Source organism: Apteryx mantelli, chromosome 14 (assembly GCF_036417845.1).
Source record: "Apteryx mantelli isolate bAptMan1 chromosome 14, bAptMan1.hap1, whole genome shotgun sequence".
Classification (NCBI taxonomy): Eukaryota; Metazoa; Chordata; class Aves; order Apterygiformes; family Apterygidae; genus Apteryx; species Apteryx mantelli.
The window spans coordinates 18,020,841-18,042,908 of NC_089991.1; the positions used below are offsets into that span (position 1 = coordinate 18,020,841).

The following is a 22,068-nucleotide window of genomic DNA, read 5'->3' on the forward strand; positions in this document are numbered from 1 at the left end:
AGTTCATCTTGTGCATGGAGCTTGCTGGTTTTCATGGTCTGCTTTGGAGGTTAACAAGAACCATAGTTTTTCCAGATTGTGAGAGGACAGTGTTGCCATAATTTGACCATTTTGAAACTGCTTACTAGAGTTGTTTTGGCTAAACAAGGACTCTTATGAGATTGATATGATGAGCTGAAAAAAAGTGAATGAAATACATTATTTTTATTGAAATGCAATCCAACTTTTTGTCTGGATAGACTGTGGTTCTGAGTTGTCATGGAGACTAATGCACATGGACAAGGCTAACAAAGCAAAATGTACTGTGTGGAGCTGGAGATTTGACAATATTGCAGTGTTTTTCTCAAAAGTTAGGACCTACAGCATCATGATTTTCTGACTTGTGTTTCCTTCAGTCTCTCTACCAGCATGCTTTCCCTCTCCTCAAGTAGCAGCCCTGGTTCTCTTGCGTCTAGCAGAGGGTCTCTTGCCACCTCCAGCCAGGATTCTTCCACCTCAGCCAGTTTCACTGATCTCTACTATGAGCAACTGGAACAATTGGAGCAGTTGGACTCAGACTATCAAAACAAAATTGACTTGCTCTTAGAAGGAGCCACTGGATTTAGACCATCAGGCTATATCACCACTATTCATGAAAATGAGGTAGCGAAAACTCACAAAGCAGATGCCACCAGTCGCATCCAGGCTCTGAGATCGCTGTCCGGTACCCCCAAATCAATGACATCACTATCTCCAAGGTCATCTCTGTCTTCTCCATCTCCACCTTGCTCTCCACTGGTGATAGACCCACTTTTAACTGGTGATGCCTTTTCAAGCCATATGGATTTTGATGATGCAGAGATAAGTACAAATCTCTCGGAACTCACCCTAAACATTGGGAGTGGCAACTATAGGCTGGAAGAGCCTAGAGCAGGAGATAAACATCTAGGTCAAGGTATGGTAGCAAAATATTCTCATACATGTGCACGTGTTTATTTTTAATGTAATTTATGAAGCATTAAGAAGTAAGTATTTCAAAAGTCGTCTGTCGTGATGCCTTTCATGTGTTAAAAAATGTGTTCAGCTGTATGTTCTGTCCTATGTGGGAGAAGGAATTGGTATTTTAATTTATACTTAAGAAATACCACTAATCTGAGTCTTGCAGAAGACTGTATCTGGGTGTGTTTTTGGGCGCATATATGCACGGGCACACAAATGACAGGGATTTCATTTGCTAATGTGAATGGCTGTGGTGGGTTGCCAGGTTTAATTTGGCACTTCACTACTCAGAATGTGATTAGTGGTTTGGGTCGTAAATTGGGCAACGCATAATGTCATACTGAAGAAGACTTTTGTCTAAGCCTCTGAGGAGGACTGTGGAAAAGCCATTCAACTTAGTAGTTAAAAATGATGATAAAAATCCCTCCCTGCCACCTCAGCATACGCAGAATCTTGCTCTGGTTCCCAGCAAATCAGCAGTAATGAATTCATTAACTTCAGTTGAGCAGACATGTCAAGGCTGTGCTTTGGATTTCTGCTGTTGTGAGGGGGATGGTCTCTTAGCAACAATACTGTGTAAAGATTATAAGCATGATGAAATAAGACATTTAGAGGTAGTAGATGTTCTGATATGTACATATGAGTTACTGGTGGGTGGGAAATGTTTGTCCTTTAGAATAGGAGCCCTACATAAGTAGGTTAAAAGCGGTAGAACACTGTTAATGCAGTCATTCCAGAGCCAGGACCTGCATGAAGAGCTACTGACTATAGTAAGGTTAAGTCCAATGGAGATGAATGAAGTAGTTTTATTTGTAACTATAGTGAAGAAAAAATTCTGAGCTGCAGAGCTTTAAAGGCAAGCTTGCAGGCTATAGCAGTACCAATGGCAGGTCAGTTTGTTTCAAACAATTGAAAAATAGCCTACATGAATAAAGGGAGCTAGTGCCATGTTAACACTTTCTTCTGTAATAGTCTTCATTGGGAAGACTGATACTATTTAAAATTCAATAGAAGACATGAGTGCAGACTTTCCCCTTTGAATTACCCTTTCCTACAAGCAAGAGATACTTATGGATTTGAGTAGGAAACAGTAATTATTCTTATTAGAACTGGATGCTGATTAGTTTTAACCTTTTTAGCTCTTCAAGATTTGTCAAGGCTGTTAAAGTGAAAGCTAAGGTGTTAAGCAGATTAAGTGATTATTACTGTTACTCAGTCAGCAGACAAAATAATCACCATAAAGTAGTTTATTTCAGGGCAATAATGAGATGAGATTTTACTCTTCAGGCATTTTGTGCACAGCTCAGTGTAACACCCAAAATGAGGTGGCTGGATCTTTTGTAGTTAGTGCTTGGCCTCATGGGAAAAACATGCTCACATGTTCTTGTAAGTAGAGCCAGACAGTATATATCTGAGCGACTTGCTTTTTCTTTCTGTTAGAAAATATTCCTGCTACTTTTGAGGTTGCTCCCAATAGGTGGTATGAACTTGCACATAGGCTGTTTGCGTATGGTGATAAGTGGATCCTGTAGCCTTCCAAACACGTTGCATTAGGACAGTTGTAACCACTTATATGTAAATGGTTTCATGCTGCCCAAACCCTACCAGCCTCTGTGGCTGAGTCAAATACAAAATCCTACCTGAATCAGTTTAAATTGATCTAGATCTACCAAACATTAATTTTCTGACAAAAAATCAAGTTGGCATTTGAAGTATTGTGGGCTAGATTACAAAAATACTTTGTGTACTGAGGTAGTTATACAAAAACTGTAATAACAGTACCTTCCTGGAAAGCTTTGCCATCCTCTGAGGAAATGGCGTGATAAGGACAGGGCACAACATGTCATCTTCTGCAGGTCTGGTCTTGGTGTGCCCATCAGTCTGTGGGAGGGGAAAGGGCAGGAAGTGAAGAGAAAAATTTTAATTCTTTACATGAAAGATGAAAAAATACAGAAAATGTGATCAGTTTGCTAGCAAATAGAGTTGAGTCAGTTCTGAACTCTTCCATAAAGCTTCTTTATAGGATGACATCTGTTTAGAAACTTAAGGCTTAAAACAGAAATCCCAAACTCTGCATTAGTTAGCCAAATGAAAAGGCTCCAGGTTCACAGTGTAAAAGATGGGTGCCTGACGAATCATTTTCAGAGAGCCAGTCAATCTTGATCCAGATTTCCAGAGAAATGTTCAAATGCATAAACAGATATCCACTTCATTGTTGGGTTTTAGGCAGCTTCTGTATTTGCAATTTTTGACTGGGGTAAGGATGTGTCAAAATATTGCCAGCAGCTTTCTGAATATGTCTGGCTGAAACAGAAGCAGGATGTCTGGTTCTCTTAAGCCATTTCTCATGGGGCTTCCCCATATCTTGGAGTTGTGTGCTGGGGTTGAACCATCGTGCAGTGAAGCTGTCTACTTCTGAGATGCCTCCAACACACATTACAACACCTATCAGCTTCTTTTAATGTTGTCATTTTAGCACCCACATGACATAGCTAAGCACTGTTGCTATGTGACACTGTCTTTTTTACTATGTGTCTGTGGTGCCACCTGGGGTGTCATCCATATTGCCTAAACAGAAGCTATGATCTTGGCTCTGATGAGCCTGGGATATACTGTTTTTTTGGTTTTTTTTCCCCCCCTTCCCAGGGCAGCTCCCCCTTCTCCCTTGAATGTTTGTCCCATTTTTGATCTGCCTGTGAGCTCCAGCTAAGCCGTTCCCTTTTTGGAAGCACAAAAGCAAAGGCTCTGTTTGATCTCCGGGGAGCTGGCCCAGGGCCCTTGCAATACTGGCTGCCCTTGGCCTGCCTCCATTCAGGGCGATTTGCATTGGTAACACAAGACTGCGGCTCATACCACCTGAATGAAGCTGCCACTGAAAAGATATAAATAGGAAACAGCAAAAACAACATAGGGAGTATTAGAATTAAACTTCCTTAATTGCAAAGCTAGTAACCAAAAAAGAGGCTGGAAAAGGACAGAATGAAACTCAGTTGTGGAGATGAAACCCCATCCAAAGGAACAATAGTTTGCACAGGGATACTGAAAGGATTCCTTCATTCCCCTTGGCCACAAGGTATTCGGGTGAAGTGATCAAAAACAAACGCTTTCTGGGTCGAAGTGCTTAAATGGCATTGGAAATGGAAGCAGAAAAAGAGCTTAAGTGTGTGGAGACTGATTGGTGGTGTTCTTCCTAATAAGGAAGCTTAATATGAAAAGATTTCTGGGTTGGCATTTCTGGGAGCAGTGCATAAACCTCAACCAACTTAGTCTGGAAAGCCAGCCAGCAGGGAGGAAATAATTTTCATATTAAAAGCCATGGAATAAGTAGTACAAAGCAGTGTTGAAGAAAGAAGGATTGTGAACCTGCTTGCATACCTCCAGAATAGTCCTGTGTACTTTGGTGGGAATGCAATAGGAGCCAGGCCCTCTCACGGGGCATGAGGGGAAGAAAGATTAAGCTTGTGAATGCCAGTATTAAATGTATCCATTCATTTCAGTTAATGATTTGTCTATTGTGTTATGAATGATAACTCTTATTCATGTGGTTTGACCTAAGGGAAAAAGGTCTGGAATATTTATTTCTCTCCAACAGCTTCATGGGAATACTGAGAGAAAAATATCATTCAGCAGCACTGTCAACCCCCCCCCCCCAAAAAAAAAAAAAAACACAACACATGGATCAGTTGGCCCAAATAGCTCACATGTGAGCTCAGTGTTCCTTCAAGAGCTCTTTCAGTATTGGTGTTACCTGTAGCACCCTCTACAGTTAACTAACACAGGTCTGTATATCACTCTACCATCCTAAGTTGGGCTTGCACACTTTTTCACCAATGTATTCCAAACCTATTTTTAAATCTTTAAGTGGCTTTATATGACTCTGTGCAAAAATCTGCTATGTAATAAAGAATATCTAGGATGAAAACCGTATATTGACTGAGAGAGGCATGTGCTTTCCTAAGACGACAGAAAAGAAAGACCTCTTCTAAAAGACAGAAAACCATTGGAGAGGAGTGCATTGCTACATTTCTGCTTAGGAGTTACAGTCGATAGCAGTGTGACAACACTGCACTTCCTCACCCTCAGAGCAGGAGTCCCAAAGCCCTGGCACTGAGGAGGAGTTAGGTAGGTTCCAGCACATGGTAGCCACTTTGGCACACTGACAGTGCAGATTCTTGGCTAAAGCATATCTCCCCAGAAATATGATGGAGTGAAAAGATACACAATTTGCAGAAAGTTTTAGGGCACATCTTTCTCTGTTCTGTAGCACAAGAAACCTAAGCGAGATAAAACCTCTGTGCACGACTTCCTGCTTTCAGCTTCCTCGGTTTCTTTTCCCTATCTCCTTCCCCTGCATTTCTGCACGTGGCTGCTACTTTGAATTCTCGGATCTCTATTTCTCTCCTTATTTAGCTAGTTAATCTTGTCTTTCTAGACCTATGTTCTGTCATTTGTATCTTAACCTTTTTTGTTTAGAGGTAGGAGGATGTAATTTTCACCAGTCCCCCTCTTTGAAGCTAAACTTGATGTAAGCTCTTCTAGGTCAGATATACCCCAAGCGTAATTCTTACTTGGTCAGAGCTTAGTCATTAATGTTTGCCTTGCTACTTCTGTTTGTGATAGCTAGGACTAGAAGGACTTCTACCTGCCTAAGACAGACTTGTGTTAGAAGCTGGTTTTTAGTTAATATTTATAATCTTCTTGGAATTCAGAAGTTTTCTTCTCCACACTGCCCATCTTGTCATGGGGTACCTCCCTGCCCTTTGAGTGTTTTGATCTCTCCTACAAGGAGAGACTCCTCTTACAAGGAGGAAGTCCCACTACTCCTATCCTCCTACTCCTAATACTATCGTAGTCCTACTACTCTCCTAATCCTCCTACTTCTCCTACAAGGATCTGCATCCATGGAGTTACCAGAAAGGCAGCCAGTCATAGTACAGTAATCGCAAGTGGTGTGTAATTTTAGTCTGTGGCTACTCTTACTGCAGGACCCAGATATTAAGTGGGCATTGACAGACCTGTCCTTTCTCCCAAAGCAGAAGCAACAAGCAGCATGCACATAGGCAGAAGTGAAGGGGCTTGTTGTTACTCTTGTGTATCTGTGCAGGGAAATCCTTCTCTCGCCTCTACCACATATGCCGTCCTTCTAGTTGTCTAAAAGCTTTTTGTTCTCCAAGGCAGTCTTGCACTTTCCTTAAGCACTAACTTAACTCTGGCTAACGAGCGGAGTTCACCATACCCTTGTCCTGTCTATGTTCAGAAATGTGCTGTTGCTTAATAATACTTGGGTGGAAAGAAAGATGCAACTCAAGGGGAGAATAAGAAAAACTGTACCTGAACCAGACAGTTTGCTTTCATTAACACCTGTTTTTGTTTTTTCTGCATGCTTTTCTGATAGGTGTAAATACAGCTGGAGGGACAGCACTGAAGGTGGCGTGTGTGTCAGCTGCAGTGTCTGATGAATCTGTTGCTGGAGACAGCGGGGTATATGAGGCATCTGTGCAAAGGTAGATATCAGTTCTTTCTCTAGGAAGAAGCTAAGGATTCAGCTTTGTACACAGGAGTCAACTGGAACAATGATGGATATGATATTTCTTTTTTGCAATTTGATGACTAAGGTCTTCACTCAGAATTCATTTTTGAAGAAACTGTAAGCAGGCTGAACTTGATTATAAGGAATGTCCCATCTTCCCATTGTAAAAGTAAATGAAAATAAGGTCGTTGCTTTTCTCCTTATGGAGAATTGTTTGGAACAGTTGATCTGTTTCTAAAGATACTAGTAACCTGTTAGCACTACCTTTACTGTGCTAGCGGGGAGAACCGTCTGGCAGCTCTGAAGTTCTCCTCTTATCAGTCAACCATTCTGGTGCCAATGACAGCCTTAAATCAGCATAAAAGAACTTTGAGATGTTTATAAGGCAGCAAGCATCCCATTAAGCAATACCTTGAATTGCCTCATGGATTTTTATGCACTATGATGCCCTTCCTGATTACTTGGATCCAATATGCAATTTCCACAGGACTTTTCCCTATAAGTGGATAGCGCACTTGCAGAATGAGCTATGCATTATTGCTCATTCTGGGTTTCTGGACCTGCCTTTCTGCTTGCTAAAGCTATCTGGAATAGTGTAACAGAAAATTCACTGGAAGGTACTGTTCTTATTAACATATAACATGCTTTTTCCTCCAATTTTTGTTGTTATTGAGATAAATTATGAGGTCATTTGGTGCAAGATATGGACAATTTTTAACCTCTACAGTCAACTTGTATCCCTTCTTTTCTTCATGAATTCTCCAGAGAAATTTAATGTTTTATATTTACAGCACAGCTCACTCTGAGAATGCACAACACTTCGTAAATTAGACCTTATGGGCTCAAGTCAGGCAGCCACACAGTTAAGCATCTTAGGGACTGTTGTGTTCTCTCAATTAGATAAGGAGATAATAGTGGAGAGGATAGGAGGGCTAATGTGTGACACAAAATTACAGAAGGCATCCCAGTGCACACTTGAATGTCTTCTCATGTTTCTTAATCTTTGGGTTGTTGACCTAACAACCTTTGCAAGGACTACAATATAATTTTGATGCCTATAATAAGTGGTGAGGACAGGAGATACAATGTATTTTGTCCTCTGTAGCTGAAAAGAAATGAATTGCAGAAGCATGCTAAGTAATATGTGAAATACAGGGGAGAGATGCTAGTCCTAGCACCAAGGTTGTGAATAAACATCATACTAAATGTGGGATTTCTTGGATGGTGTGACCCCTCTGAGTCTCAGGGCAGTGTGACACCATCCTGTTTTAATGTGCTACCGTATAGTCTGTGTTTGAGTCAAAGAGATGACGAACATAGTTTGGGGAATTTATGGTGCATAAAACTGTAGAGAAAACACATTGGGAGGAAAAATTACATGGGTAGCTCTCTTAAAGAAGGCCAGTTAGTCCTCTCTGTTACTTTTAATATGCTTAGGGCAGTCTGATTTCTTAAAGAAACAAAGGAATCACTAAAGTCTAATCAAACTTGAGAATTTTTGCTATTGTGGACAGGTTTGCAGTTTTTAGATCTTATTTTCTATTGTTGGGAAATCAGCTGTCCGTACCTGAAATGCAGTCAAAGGGTCAATTTAAAAATTTTTCCTGCTTTTTTTTTTGCACAGCCTTTTATGTGGCTTTTTTATTGGCAGTGAAGGGAGAAGGCATATGACTTTCTGCTGATAAGAACTGCAATACATACCTCCAGGGATACTTGTTGCACATTGCTCTTAAATGAGTTCTCTTTTAACTATTAGTTGTTCTGCAAAATCCTTATGCCCCCCTCCTGAATTGGAGGAGGGGGAGGAAGGGATAGATCTCATCACATAAATGTTAGCAGTTCAGTAATATGGAGATCAAGTCCTTAATTGTCTTTGATTTCTTTCAGATCATGTGTGTCAGAAATGGTGTTTGACAGCGACGATGCAGAAGCAGTTGGGACTGCTAAAGTGCAAATTGCAATGAAGTAAGCACTACAGTTTTTTATTGGATTTTCTTTCTTATGAAAGGGTATACATGATTTAAGATAGCACTTTCTGTTCTACTTTCTTATCCTATTAGTATTAACTGATGCACTCTTTGCAGTGTAATTTTCACTTGTCTCTGGCCACGTTTGGCCTGATTATCCCTTTTCAAACCAGTGGAAATCCACCAGTGATAAGTGTGGTATGATGCTGCAAACCAGGAATGGGAGGAGTGACCTCGCTGGTCTGGAGAAAGCATTTTGCTGACCCTCGGTCTCCTTTAATGTGCAGCTTAGGGGGAAAAACTGATGAGGGTAAATGGCAGGCATAATGATTTACTGCACCTGAACACTGCAAGTAGCGTACAAGACAGGCAGATGACTTGGAAGAATTTGTGTGAAATTGAGAAAAATAACTAGTGCAAAACTGTCTTGTATTGTGGCCATCAACAAAAAACCAATGGCTACCTGTAACATCTTCACTGTTCTAGTGCCTGATTCATCAAGTATTTTTACCTGTAACATATTTTTTATTATATTGTAGCTGTTGTATATGGTCTTTCAAAAGGTTTTAATTGGAATACAGCAATTTAGTCAGAAACTAGAAAAAACAATCTGTATTAGGTCAAATCTCTAGTCCATTGTATCTGTGAATTTCTAAGTATGTATGTAAGTAATTCTATATGTTTTTTAGCAAAATTTCATGTAATGTGAAAATGAAATTCATAAGGGAATAACTCATGCTCCCATGATAATTGTCTTGTTTGTAAATATTTAATGATGTGTTTTTAAGTTGGTGAAACAAGTGGGATACTTTTTCATGCAGTCTAAGGTAAATTTCTCTAATACTAATGCTTTTTTATCTTTTCAATTAATTCAGGTATGATGACAAAAATAAACAATTTGCAATACTCATCATTCAGCTGAGCAATGCTCCAGCCCTGCTGTTACCACAAGATCAGAAAGTGTAAGTGGGTGAAATAAAAATGCTTGAAATATTTGCATTAGATTCCAGTTGAAACTAAACAGATATTTGGCTTCTGTTTTTCTCACTTTAAAAAATTCACCCTTTCTGAAGTGCTTCTATATTTTATCATGTGTAGCATCATTTGTGAACTCATGCACCCACAAACTGAAAAAAGATGCAATTTTTCCTCAAATGCCTGTATTCATTAAAGGAAAAACTTCCCTAGAATTAACCCTAGCCAGCAAGTTTCTCAACCGTAGCAGAGTGCCCAGAGCAACCAAGTTAAGAGTGTGGAGAGGGTATTTGTTCTCATATAAAACTCATCCTTGAACATGTGCACAGATGCATATGTGTGTGGAGAAATGTACGGCTTCTACTAACTTCATTCTAGGTAAACGTTTTTGAATGCTGACATGTTTGAATCTTTTTTGCATTGTAATTTCTACCTGCAAAGTGTATGCTAGCAGCCTGTCAAGTTGTGCAGATGTAGGCAACTGTGTAAAACACAATCCCGTGATAGTTGCTTACAAGATTCAGAGGAAGGAAACCTATGGGAACTCATACCACTTCTTATCTCTGATTTTGTGATAAGAGATGCTCCTTTTTATTTTTTCACATAACTGATATTCCAAAGAGAAGGATAGGAGAGTAATGTTCACAGTGCTTAGGATGAATTGTTCACTAGCAGATTTGTGGTGCTCTTGCAACGGAGGTACAGTGCAAACTTGTATAGCAGTACCAATTATATTTTTTTTCAATAGGAACATTCGTGTGGCTGTTCTTCCCTGTTCAGAAAGCACAAGTTGCTTGTTTCGCACAAGACCGGTAGAAGCTTCAGACAATCTTGTATACAATGAAGTGTTTTGGGTTTCTATCTCCTACCCAGCGTTACGCCAGAAGACTTTAAGAGTTGATGTTTGCACTGTAGATAAATCTCACCTTGAAGAGTGTCTGGTTAGTATTTATCTCTATTTTAATATCTTTTTTGGTGTGTTTGTACAGAATCTTAAACTCTGAAGAGTGGCAATTTCTTTGAAAGCTTTCTTTATAATCCTTAGCTGTGTGATCTCTCCCAGATGGCAGGGCAGGAAAAACCTATCAGAATTATTGTTATCATGAAGAACACTCATTAGACCAATGTTTGTTAGAGAACTACTGATAACTTTGTCACTGACTACTAGATTTGCCTTCTCTCATGATTTAATATGAAACCCTTGCCTATTTTCTTCCTTTTGGAAACACATATTGTAATCTAGGTGAGAATGGACTTCTCACAGGATTTTTGAAGCCACCTATAGAATATAAAAAAGGCTCTCTAAAGGATTTCTTAAAAAGCTGCTGTTAAGCTTCATTATTAAAATCTGTATAATTTTAGAATGCTAGTATGTCCATAGCCCCCTATTTTTTAGACGAACTTTTTTGCTGTCTAGTATTACTTGGGCAAATTGATTTCAATAGAACTACTTCTGGAGTAATGTACTCCAGAACTCAAGTAGGGTGTGTTGAACTGGGATATAAGCAACAATTATGCTACAGAGAAGTTGATGATTTTTCCTGCATGTGTTCTGTACCATCTCCCTTGGCCAGAGAGATACAGTACATGTTTTATGGTGATTTATGCATTTCTTCCTTCACTTGCAAAGCACACTTTGGTTCAAAAAAACATTTGTTTTCTGAACATGTTTTTCTGTTTGGCAGTATGTATTGTCTTACAGTGTGTCTGAGCTCCAGATGAGACCAAATTATCTTGCTGGAAGTCTGCTCAGTATGCAGTCAACTGGACAGTGCTAGGGAAATAAGGTCCACTAAGACTTGGGTTAAATAAATTGCAAGTTGGTTCTACTTTGATTATGAATCTGTCAGACTGTGTTCTAAAGGCAAGGCAGTAAAAAATGAAAATGCAGATGAAATGGAATATGTAAAACTAACTTAAGCATCTTGGTCCAAAACAGAGTGATTTCATCAGCCTTGCCAGTCTCCTGAAAGGGATTCTTTCCTTCCTTTTCCTTTCTCTTTGAATCAGTGGTTGTAATGTATAGTAATGTACCATGGCTGCAGCAGAACTGTTTGTCATTCTTGCTACTTGCACACAGGAGCTATAATGTAGCATTCAATACTTGAATTGGAAGGCACAGGTGAAAATGTTAAATATAAAGCATTAGTAGTGCAATTCCTGAAGTGTTGCTAAGATGGGGATAAAATGGGGAATTTTCCTTTTTTGCTAAAACTCCCAAGTAATCCTAGATTTTTGCTCTTATACCTTCTCACTGGTGTGGCATTGGTTTATTTTGATACTACACTAAAATTGTTTTTTTGCTTTCAATAGGGTGGCACACAGATTAGCCTTGCTGAAATATGTAGATCTGGAGAGAAATCAACCCGTTGGTACAACCTTCTTAGTTACAAATATCTACAGAAGCAAAACAGGAAAAATAAACAAGGGAACATTCATTCTGAAGTACCCTGCACTGGAAAAACAGTAAGAACAACTGCTTAAATCAAAGATCTCTTATAAACCCTCTCATTAGTACTGTATAGGTGGCTAAAAGGCTGACGGCTGGTAAAGGCTGGTGTGTTTGTATTTAGAACTATGAAAATGTCTTTGAGCACAGCCAAATAATTAAAATGCTGATCACAGTTATGCCCTTGTCCTGGGCTAAATACTTACTGAAATCTGCTACTTGTGAAGCTGAGGGATATGGTATGTGGTCTGGTGTAAGCAATATGTGTGAGCTCTTCCTTTCTTCTCACTAGACAGTTCACCTTGCTGCACTGAACTTCTTGAACAAGTCAAGAGATAGTTACCTCTGCATGTGCATTGCATGCGGTGTGCTCAGTCTAGCTTTTCTGCACATGTGCAGTACAGCCAGTGTTACTGGGTGGAGTTGGACCCAATATGCTCACGTAGGTTTGTGCACTATATGTGTAATAGGCTGCCTGAATAATGGAGATGTAGAGATTATGCCTCTCTGCCACCAGAGGAAAGTTGGTTGGGGCTGTTCTGACCAGAAGGACTGGGCACTTTGCAGTTTGAGTGAGCAGTACCTTTAAATGAAGCCTCTTTGTCTCTGCAGGACTCTGTATCAGCGCTCTTAGAGCAGACAGCTGTTGAACTGGAGGCTGTGGAGAAGAAACTGGAGGAAAGCAGAAGCACTTTAACTAGTGGAGAGAGCTGGTAGGTAACATCCCGCTGTCTTAGTGTGACACAATTATCAGAGGATTTAGGGATTCAGGACTGATGTTTGACATGCAGAGAAGAAAAAAGCAAATGATGCAGAGCTGTGGGAAGCTTATTTCTGCTGTTCTGGAGGTTGCTTGAAAAATGAGAATAAAGCTGAAAAACGTTAAAAATACAGCAGTACTGTGCTAATTTTATGACTTGTACAGTGTTCCATGGACCTCCGTGAAAGCTTCACTATATGGTGCAGGGCTTTGTCTAAGTAATAAATTTGGTTGTCATTTACATAGTTCAGCTTTAGATTTTATTAGTGAAGTCCAACATTTGAAATAAAAAGGAAGCCTGACCAATGGGCTTGGAGAAGCCAGCAGTGATTTCAGAGGCGCTGAAAAGGATGTTAAAACAAATATTTTCATTTTGTCTGATTTCACTTTTTAAACCAAGAGATTAATTGCGTCCTGAGATTCAGTCATGCAACCATCTTAAATTCAGACCCTATGGCTGAAGCCTGAGCTGCCTCACTTTTCATTTGAAACAAGGCTAGTATGAAGTTTTTAGCTGTAGGGGTAGCCTTCTGGTGCAGTTACACTCCAGTTTGCTCGTTCCCTTGTAAAACTGTGTTTGTTCTCTGTAATCTCAGTGGCTATAGGACCTGTCAGGTGCAACTGATTGCCTTAGTGTGTTTCTTTCCATTTTGCAAGTTCTAGGAAGTAGCTACCGGCTGAAACACCAGAGTATTGTACTAAATAGGTCAGTTCAGTAACATAAGCAGTTTTTATTACAGGCAAGATGAAGAGGTTCCTGAGCAGGATGAGACAAGTGAAAATGAAGCAGAAGAGGAAGAAGAATTCTGTGCTGGAAAATCACTGTGGGAAACAGAAGAAAGTCTGAATTCCCAACTGCACATGGAGATATCAGTAAAGGTAAAGTCAAGGGCCTTTCAAACAGAAAGATGAGTCGAGCTTCCCACTGCTTGCTGCAGTGTTCCAAACCACCTCTATTTAATTGCATCATCCAAAGATTCAGGGATGAAATCTTCTTTCACCTCTCACAGCAATTTCACATGCAGTTTTCACTCTTGTATTAAAGTTTCAAGAGAAATAAACCCTCAGTAAAGAGCCTTGGTGAGGCAACAGTTGAGAACTGCCTGTGAAAGCTGTGAAGAAGCTAGGCCGCTGCAGTAAGGAAATATTTGTATCTACTTGATTTGTATTCTATTCATGGCCAAGTCTCAAAGCATATTGCATAACTGAGCATCCACCTGCAAAAGTTCATGGGCCTACAGCTTGACTGTGCAGACTTACTCTTGCAGAAAGCTCTCATGGATCGGTATAAGCAAATAGTCATTTTCGTATTTCTCTAGGCAGTTACCTGATTTCCTTTGCGAGCACAGGGCATTATTAATGTGATTGGCTCATGTCTTTTCATCAGACATTTGCTTTGAAGGGAAGGTGCACCCCCAGGTTTTGTTTTGCTAAACCAAGATATAGCCTTGTACATCATGCTTTGTGTCTCATTGGCTATGCACTTTTTCCTTCTAACAGGAGATTTTAGGACTTTCAGAAAGTGAGAAAACCTTGTTCTTTCATTAGAACCTCTTTTGTTGTGTGATGTTAACATCTTGCTCCTTTTAGTTTATCTCCTGCTAAGGGAGCTCTTGTTTTATTTAAGTTTTTGTTGAAAGGGAGAAATTGCTGTTGCTTAGCTGACTAGGTCACGTTGAACTAAGCAGGGCTACAGCAGTTATTTGGAAGTACACAATTGACTTTTAAATGCTTATCTCTCTGAAGCGATTTTAAATAACTCCATGTACTGTACATGACCATTTTGTCACGTGGTTAACATATTATTGTTCAGTGCCTCCTGTTTGCTCATGAAAACTGTTTTTGTGGAAATGTGACCATGATTTTGACCTGATATAATTCTGAATCTAGTTGTATTCTAGCAAACAAACTGTGTGCTGCAGAAGTGTTATCTGTGCATGTGGTGATTTGGATGTTTTTGTCTGCTGTAGATGCAGAATAAGTAAGGGAATGGTCTTTAAAATTATACCTCTGTTCTGCGTGCAAGATTGCTAGGCCACATCAGTGTCTTAGATCAACAGAATCAATTGTGTTGTACAGCAGTCAATGGACATGGAGCCCTTAAGGAGTGATACAGTTAACGTATCAGCTTGTGAGTTCAAAGAATAAAGTGTCAGGACACCCTGCATGAAAAGGGCGAAAGAGTATGTTTCTGTGAGTGCTATGCCTCTGGGACTGAAAGCAGAGATGCGTCGCAGGTGGCTGTCAGACACCCTGGATATGTGTAGTCTCTGCGATGGCAAGCTGGCATTTACACTGCAGTGTGTGTCTTTCAGGTGGATAAGGAGACAAACACAGAGAGCCTTGCACAGTCTTCTACTGTAGTTCGTCCAAAAGACAAGAGAGCAGCAAATCCACTGCAAACTCAGTTTGTCAGAGGTAGCACTATCATCCGCTCCAAAACATTTTCTCCAGGACCACAAAGTCAGTATGTGTGTCGGGTAAGGAAAATGCAATCCTGGATTTATAAATGCTGGGTTTGGTTAATGAATGCACTGTATCAATCTTCAGTTAATCTATGAATTCTTCACTGAGATCTGACAATGCTTTTTTCTTCCCCTTCAGCAGATGCTCTGTCCTCACTTCCTTAGAACAATATCTTTCCTCAGAGTTAATAATTTTAAACAAGTTTATAAAATATTTTGGTGCACATATTTGTGGTGCACACAGCATGCTGATATGCCCAAACTAACTTGGAAGGGGTTGACCGTGGTAATACAAGCATTTCTTCCGTGTTAGTACACAGTTCTCCCTAGGTGAAAAACCCTCTTTGCTTCTCAGTAGCATTAGGTGAGAGCACAAGGTTAACATGGCTGTGCTACTTCTGGTACCAAAGCATTGTGCTTTGTAGACCTGTCTTACTGTCACACAGTCCCTGTGAAGTTTGTGATTGTTTATATCCTGCCTCACTGACTTTCTGATACGCGGTCATTGTAGCAGAATAGTGTAACAGAGACAATTCCTATAACTAAAACTCTGGGATGGGTCCAGGTGTGACTCTGTAACCACACCACTCTATTCTAGACATGTTCATCTGTTGTTAGAAACAAACAACTATATTTGCTCTTCCACTTCTATGTATAGCTTGTGTGTTCAACTTAAGAGAATATTCACTGTTTTTTCTTGGTAACAGGCCACTTCCAAATGGTTGTCATTGTCTTAATGCCCTGTTTCTCCTTTCTCTGGCAGTGATCAAACCGGGCAATACTTAGTACAGGTCATCTCTGAGTGGTTTCTATGATTTGCTGCCAGTTAAAGACTGCAGTGAGGATGAAAAACAGCAACAGCCCTCTGACTTCTGAGAGCTGTCTCACTTAGTGATGAATATTAGGCTGCTCTAAGACAGTGATGAGTAACCTGCATATCAAATCCTCTCCTGCTGCTTTAGGACTGTTTTATGCTAACTTGAACTGAGTTAGCTCCATCTACCTGACTTTAGAGGAGGTGAACATTAAAGTGTGTGATGGAAATGGAAAGATAGGTACCTGATAATGTCAATAAAAATCCTGCGAAAGCTTGAAAGTGTCCAACGTGCTTTGTACGAACGTAGTTGAACAGGCCATGTGCTGGGTAAGGGTGTCACTTTCACCTCTTTGAAATGTTTATTCACAGTTAATTATTTCCTGGACTGAGGATCAGCGTAAACTATAAATAACTCTTTTAAGTTGAGTTGGCAAACAAGCAAGCACTGCCTTTTATCACGCATGAGCTGTCCTAGCTAGGTGGGCATTCTGTTAATGCAGCTGAACAGGATTTGATGCGCAGGTTTTCTTCAGTTTGGAAGCAGGTGCCCCCATAGGAGCAAACCATATTTCATTTGCACTACTGATCCGTGCCTGGGCAGCAGAGGCGCAGTGTCCCAGCACAGGCAGATTCCACATGCCTGCTATTTCCCCACCCCTATTTTGTCTGAGAAGGAACATGAGAAGGGAATTAAACTCTACTTGAGCTGAGCCCTTTTTAAAGATCTGGAAGCAATCACAAAAGGAGGCAGGCTGTATGGGTGTAACACGACAACTCAAGAGTTGTCAAATCTAGACGATAGCTTAGAGGTAAGCCTACCTGCTGCACCACTAACTTAAAATACAATTCATTGGAAAAGAGAAAAAAATCATTTCTAATGAAGTAGTTCCATGTTTTACAGATATTGGCAAAGACTTTATTACTGTTTCTTGCTAGAGCTTATTTTCCTGTTTTGCCCAGCCTTGTTACTTGCACATGAGAAAAGCAGTGGGGTGCAGTCCTGTACTATACCCTAATTTAGTGTCTCTTTCCCTGCCTAGTATCTTTCCACAAAGGGACTGAGAGCCCAAGGTTTGTGGCAGGACCTGGCTGTGCCAAATGGATTGCATGTTGTGCACTTGCCGATTGGGGTGGCATTTGTCTACTGTAGTCTTTCACAAAACTCAACAGTTCCAAGTCCATCACTGTTCATAGTTGGCTAGGTAACCCCATGATCTTACTAACAAGATAAGTGCACTGCTTGTATTTGTTTCATTAAAAAATGTGGTTTTCATTTTCAGCTGAATCGCAGTGATAGTGACAGTTCAACACTCTCCAAAAAGCCCCCCTTTGTTCGCAATGCAATGGAGAGACGAAGTGTCAGAATGAAACGGGTAAAACCATCATTGTTTTTTTGTCTAGTATATAAGTTTACAAAAAAATGAAAACTGCTTTAAAGGATAAGCAAACAAATCAGTTCCAAATTCTTTCATTCATAACCTTTTCTTTGCATGAGAAGTCTCCCTTAAGGCTACATTTCTTTGCTATTTCAAAAGATGATAGGAATGTCTAAGTTGCTAGAACTCATTTAGAAAAATAAACTGAGGAAGAGAGAGTTCTTGCTGTTCTCAGTATTGTCAGTGTAGAAGTAGTATAAATGTTTTTGCTACGTTTGTTGTTGTAAAATAATAGTTTACGTAACAAATGTGAGTTGGGGAAAAGGGCGGTGAGCAGGGGAGTCATGCTTCAGATGCTCAGATGACCCAGTTGTTAATTCTTCAGTTGCACACGATGAACTCTTGCCCTCATTGTAAAAGTAATCGTTAACATTAACCCAAGATACTGATGCTGAGAATCTGGCTCCTTTCCTAAGGATATGTTTTTTTCCTGAAGTAGCTTGTGTTTGGGATTGGAACTGAGGTCCTGAATATATTAGGGGTGAAAAATGAGCACATTTTTCTGCTGCATTGTGTATTATTCTGAAGAATAGGGGGTTAGACTTCTGAGCAAGGCATGCAAGCAAGACTTGCTTGAATCTGCATTTTCTGTCTTGAGATGGATTGAGAAGCAGGATCAATAGAGATGTTTTGCACTAGAGAGAAGTCTTGGAGAAAAGGGTTACGTGATGTATTTGGCCTTGCAAGGGGGAGTGGTGCAGACAGTTCTGTTCATTGCGTTCATAAACCCCCCTTCTTTTCTAGCCTTCAATTAAGTCTTTCAGTACAGAGCGTCTAATCCGCACTTCACTAGACCTGGAGCTGGACTTGCAGGCTTCGAAAACCTGGCATGATCAGCTAGTAGAGGAGATCTCTGTGCTTAAAGAACTGAAGGAACAGTTGGAACAAGCTCAAAGTCAAGGTGAAAAGGTGTTGCCACAGTGGGTGAAGGATGATGAGAGATTTCGACTGCTGCTGAGATTAGTGGAAAAACGAGTAAGTAATACCTGGCTTTGGATTTTATTCAACATGTTTGAGAAACCTGGTTTGAGAAACATTGCTTTGGACAGTCAGGAAGTTAAACCTTAGCACTGTAGTCTCTCATCTTCCTGGTCTTACGGCTCCATCAAGCAAGCTGTTGATAATGCAAGTTGCAGTCATTGGTGAGCGTCCGGCTATTCTCAGATGTGCTGAACTGTAGTATTTGCAAACTGCAGCGTCTGTTCCTGCTTTCCCATAAACTTGAAGGTTAGGAACACAGCTCTTGAAGTTTTTTCCTCTTTCTAATAGAAATAATGTCTGCATAAAACTTGCGCATGGGTGACAGTGGGCTTTAGAATAGAATCTTTTACTAGTCAAAGTTACATGGTCTAATACAGAAACCTGATCCCCCCTGTTGTGCAGCTTGTAACTGAATGATGGATGATTTACATGAACTTTCCAGCAAAGTTGAGAATTGCAGATATAAATGGTTAAAAAAAAAAAAAGCAGCAAATGCCTTTCTCTGATTTTTCACATATAATAGAGGGTGTTAATGTGTGTGGTCTAAGACCACTTGTATGAATTTGCTAGTGCAAGCGTGTATGTGCCTGCTGAGTGCCTGTTCTGGAAAGCAGTGTTACTTACATCTGCCAAGTTACTCCATAAGAACAGAGGTATTCAGATATGAGCTTCACGGAAAAAAAAACCAAAGAATTTGATGTATAAATAAGTCAGACGAACAATTTTGTAACGTTTATTTTTCCAGAATGTGAGAGTTGCAAGAAGGGCAAAACGTATGAAGTGTAACACCATATAAATATTTCCAACAGTATTTGTTTCATTTTTTTGGCTAGTTAGAAGGGATATTCAGTATGACATGCTTTCTAAATGTTGTTTGTGAATTTTAATGCGTATGAAGTGATAAGTCAGATAGCAGATTTTCTGGTTCATTTTAAGAGCTTAATAGAAAAAAAGGTGGTTTCTATCTTGCTGTTTATAAAGGGTAGACTGCAGAGCAGGGATGGCAAGGAGACAGAACTAGATACCAAGAACTGTAGCAGACAGTTCATTGAATTTTTTTTTTCTTTTTGTGAAAGTTGTCTTTCAACTTGGAAGGTATTATCACTTTTCTGGAGAGGCTTTAAATAAAAATTAGCTTCAAAAAGAATGGATTTACAAATAGGGTAGGCAAAGCTTCAGAAATACCTTGATAGCCCTGGGTGGATGACGAGCAAGGTGGGTTTTGGTCATGCTTTTCCCAAAAAGAAGGATTATTCTGTAGCTGATTGTCCCTTAGATGTTAGACTCTCAGTTCTTTGCCAGAGTTTCTCTTTAACTTCCTGTGGAAAGTTTTCCTCTTGAACACATGCATTTACAAGCACAGAGATTTCCTGCCTTTACATAGGTGCAAATATGAGAAGTTACAAATGCCATCTGACTTTAAACTTCAGCCTCCCAATATGTAGTAGGTGCAGTATGTCATGGTTAGTACTTACTTGATTCTGTCTGCATGATATTCTCCCAAGTGTACAAGGCTCTTTCTCAACTGCTGTGATTTGTCAGGGGCATCTCTCCTGACATCAGGCAGAAACTGTGAGTTACGCTGGCCTAAGGTGTAGTAATGAGTATGCACAAGATGCTTGTTGGGATAGAGCTGAAACAGGGTTTGCTGTGTTCTTGCATGAGCTCACGTAAAAAAACTTACCAAGAAAATGGAGAAAGAAGGTGTCCATAGCAGCCATAATTCTTAGCAGAGGGCTGGAAGAGCCCTTACAAAAAGCTGTCTCTGCATTACAGTGGTCACCTTAGCTGAAAAGTCTTCATTTTAGCATCTGTGGTTTGTGATTCCAGTCAGCTCTTTCCAAATTACTTATACCAACAGCTGAACTACCTTGCTCTATTTAGAAGTTTGTTGGGATAAAATGATTCCTCATGGAAACACATACAGCTTTTTCCATTATTCATTTAGGTGGAAAAAACAGAACACAAGTGTGAGCTCAAAGCTGATAAAATGATGAGAGCAGCTGCCAAGGATGTGCACAGGCTACGAGGACAGAGTCGGAAGGAGCCTTTGGAAGTACAGTCATTCAGGTAGGGGCACCTGTAAAGCAGGAAGGATTGACTACTGCTATGATTTTTCTGTGGATGACTAAGATGCTGATAAGGAAAGTAATATTTGTAGCTAACTGTTCTGCTTAAACTAAGATTTTTCTGACTTTATATCAAAGTATAAGATCTCAGAGTCAGGGAAATTAGCTGCAGCACTGCAAGTAATCTCAAAGCAATAGAGAAGTACCCAAATCATTCCCCGCCTTGCAACAAATTTACCAATCTTTTCTTTAATACAGGAACAGCCCTTTGCTTTTCATGTTGTGAGCTTAGCTGTAATGATGCCTCATGTCCAATATGTAAATAGGTGGTGTAGGCTGAGAGGATTTGCTGCCCTTTTTTGTGGTGATAGCGGATGGGCCAAATTTTAATGTAGATGGTAGACATTTCTGGCAAGAATTGTGTTGCACTAACAATTGATGGTTTTCTTTTTAGAGAGAAAATGGCATTTTTCACGCGGCCGAGGATAAACATTCCAACGCTGTCTGCGGACGATGTGTGATCACCGTAAAGTATTTGTTTTGGAGACCATTCCACAAATGCAGTTTGTTTCTTGAAGTTATTTATGTGGTATTATGAAGGTACCAAGGCATTTGTACATTAGAGCTTTTGTCAGTATGTGGATGTTTTAAAGACTTTTAGCTTAAAGTTATATCATCACAGAAACCAGCATTAAAGTGACAAGATTGTATAGTTTGTATATTTAGGAATGTATTTTTGGGAAATAGAATTTTAAATAAGAACAAATACAGCGTAAGGTGCTGTTATTCTTAAATAATGCTGTTTAGACTTTTTGTACAGCTCTACCTTTTAGAGGTTTTACTGCAATAAAATAAATTTGAAGGAACCTCACTCCTCCCTTCCGTGACGTTGTGCCGCAGTGGTGTGGCGCGGTCGGCACAAGGCGTGGGGGCGCGGGCAGCCCGCTGTGGTTCCCCGGGGCTGAGCCGGGAAGCACTGCTTTCCTGCCCGGCCATCAGTTTGGGTGCGGAGTTCGGGGCGCTTCGGGCACTTCTGCCGCTTGTCCTGCAGCCGGTGCCTGTCGGTGTAACTGGGGGAGCCCGTTGAAACCACTGCGGTGGGAGGAGGGCTGCGGGGAGCGCGAGTCCCGTGGAGGGTTTTTCCAATAAAGTGACCTTTCTGGACAAATCTACCTTCTCCTCACTTTGTTTCGTCTCGTGTGAATCTTCTCATCAGCTGGCGGCTGACTTGTTCCTGAGTCACCAGCTGGAAGTATGTGTCTTACCTTTTAAAAGGAATTTCAGAGTATTTTTGTGAGGCAGCCAGTGGGTCTTATAGTCCGGAGTAATGTGGGTGCTCCTAGATTTTTGCGCTGTTTTGAATGCAGGTTTTGCTAAAAGAGCCAGGCAATAACTCCCCTGCTCCCTGTCTGCTTGTGTTACAGACGAACGTTATTTTGCGCGTGCTTGCAGAAGAGCCAGCTGACCCGTAATTTCCCCCCTCCCGCCTTGCCTGGGGCGCCCGGGTGTCCGTTTTCCCGTAACCCCTCGGCCTGCACCGGCGACGGCGCTGGGCGGGCGGGGGGGGGTGGCGGCTCCCCCCCCCCCGCCGCGCTCCCCGCTAACGGCCGCGGTGACGTCGTAATGGCCGAGGCCGCCCCG

General features: G+C 40.6%; 1 protein-coding gene across 3 annotated transcripts in view; it reads left to right on the forward strand.

Annotated features, from left to right (window-relative positions):
• The window catches only part of WWC1 (WW and C2 domain containing 1), an 86,054-nt gene extending 64,761 nt beyond the window's left edge, over window positions 1–21,293 (forward strand). For all 3 annotated transcript variants that reach the window (XM_067304882.1, XM_067304883.1, XM_067304884.1), the window contains 13 exons: window positions 396–934; window positions 6,374–6,482; window positions 8,396–8,473; window positions 9,351–9,437; window positions 10,199–10,391; window positions 11,764–11,916; window positions 12,512–12,612; window positions 13,400–13,538; window positions 14,975–15,139; window positions 17,222–17,314; window positions 18,122–18,352; window positions 20,307–20,428; window positions 20,882–21,293. In XM_067304882.1, the coding sequence (XP_067160983.1) occupies window positions 396–934; window positions 6,374–6,482; window positions 8,396–8,473; window positions 9,351–9,437; window positions 10,199–10,391; window positions 11,764–11,916; window positions 12,512–12,612; window positions 13,400–13,538; window positions 14,975–15,139; window positions 17,222–17,314; window positions 18,122–18,352; window positions 20,307–20,428; window positions 20,882–20,948 (2,077 nt within the window). In that variant the 3' untranslated portion in view covers window positions 20,949–21,293. The remainder of the gene's footprint in view (window positions 1–395; window positions 935–6,373; window positions 6,483–8,395; window positions 8,474–9,350; window positions 9,438–10,198; window positions 10,392–11,763; window positions 11,917–12,511; window positions 12,613–13,399; window positions 13,539–14,974; window positions 15,140–17,221; window positions 17,315–18,121; window positions 18,353–20,306; window positions 20,429–20,881) is intronic.
• The last annotated feature ends 775 nt before the right edge of the window (window positions 21,294–22,068 follow it).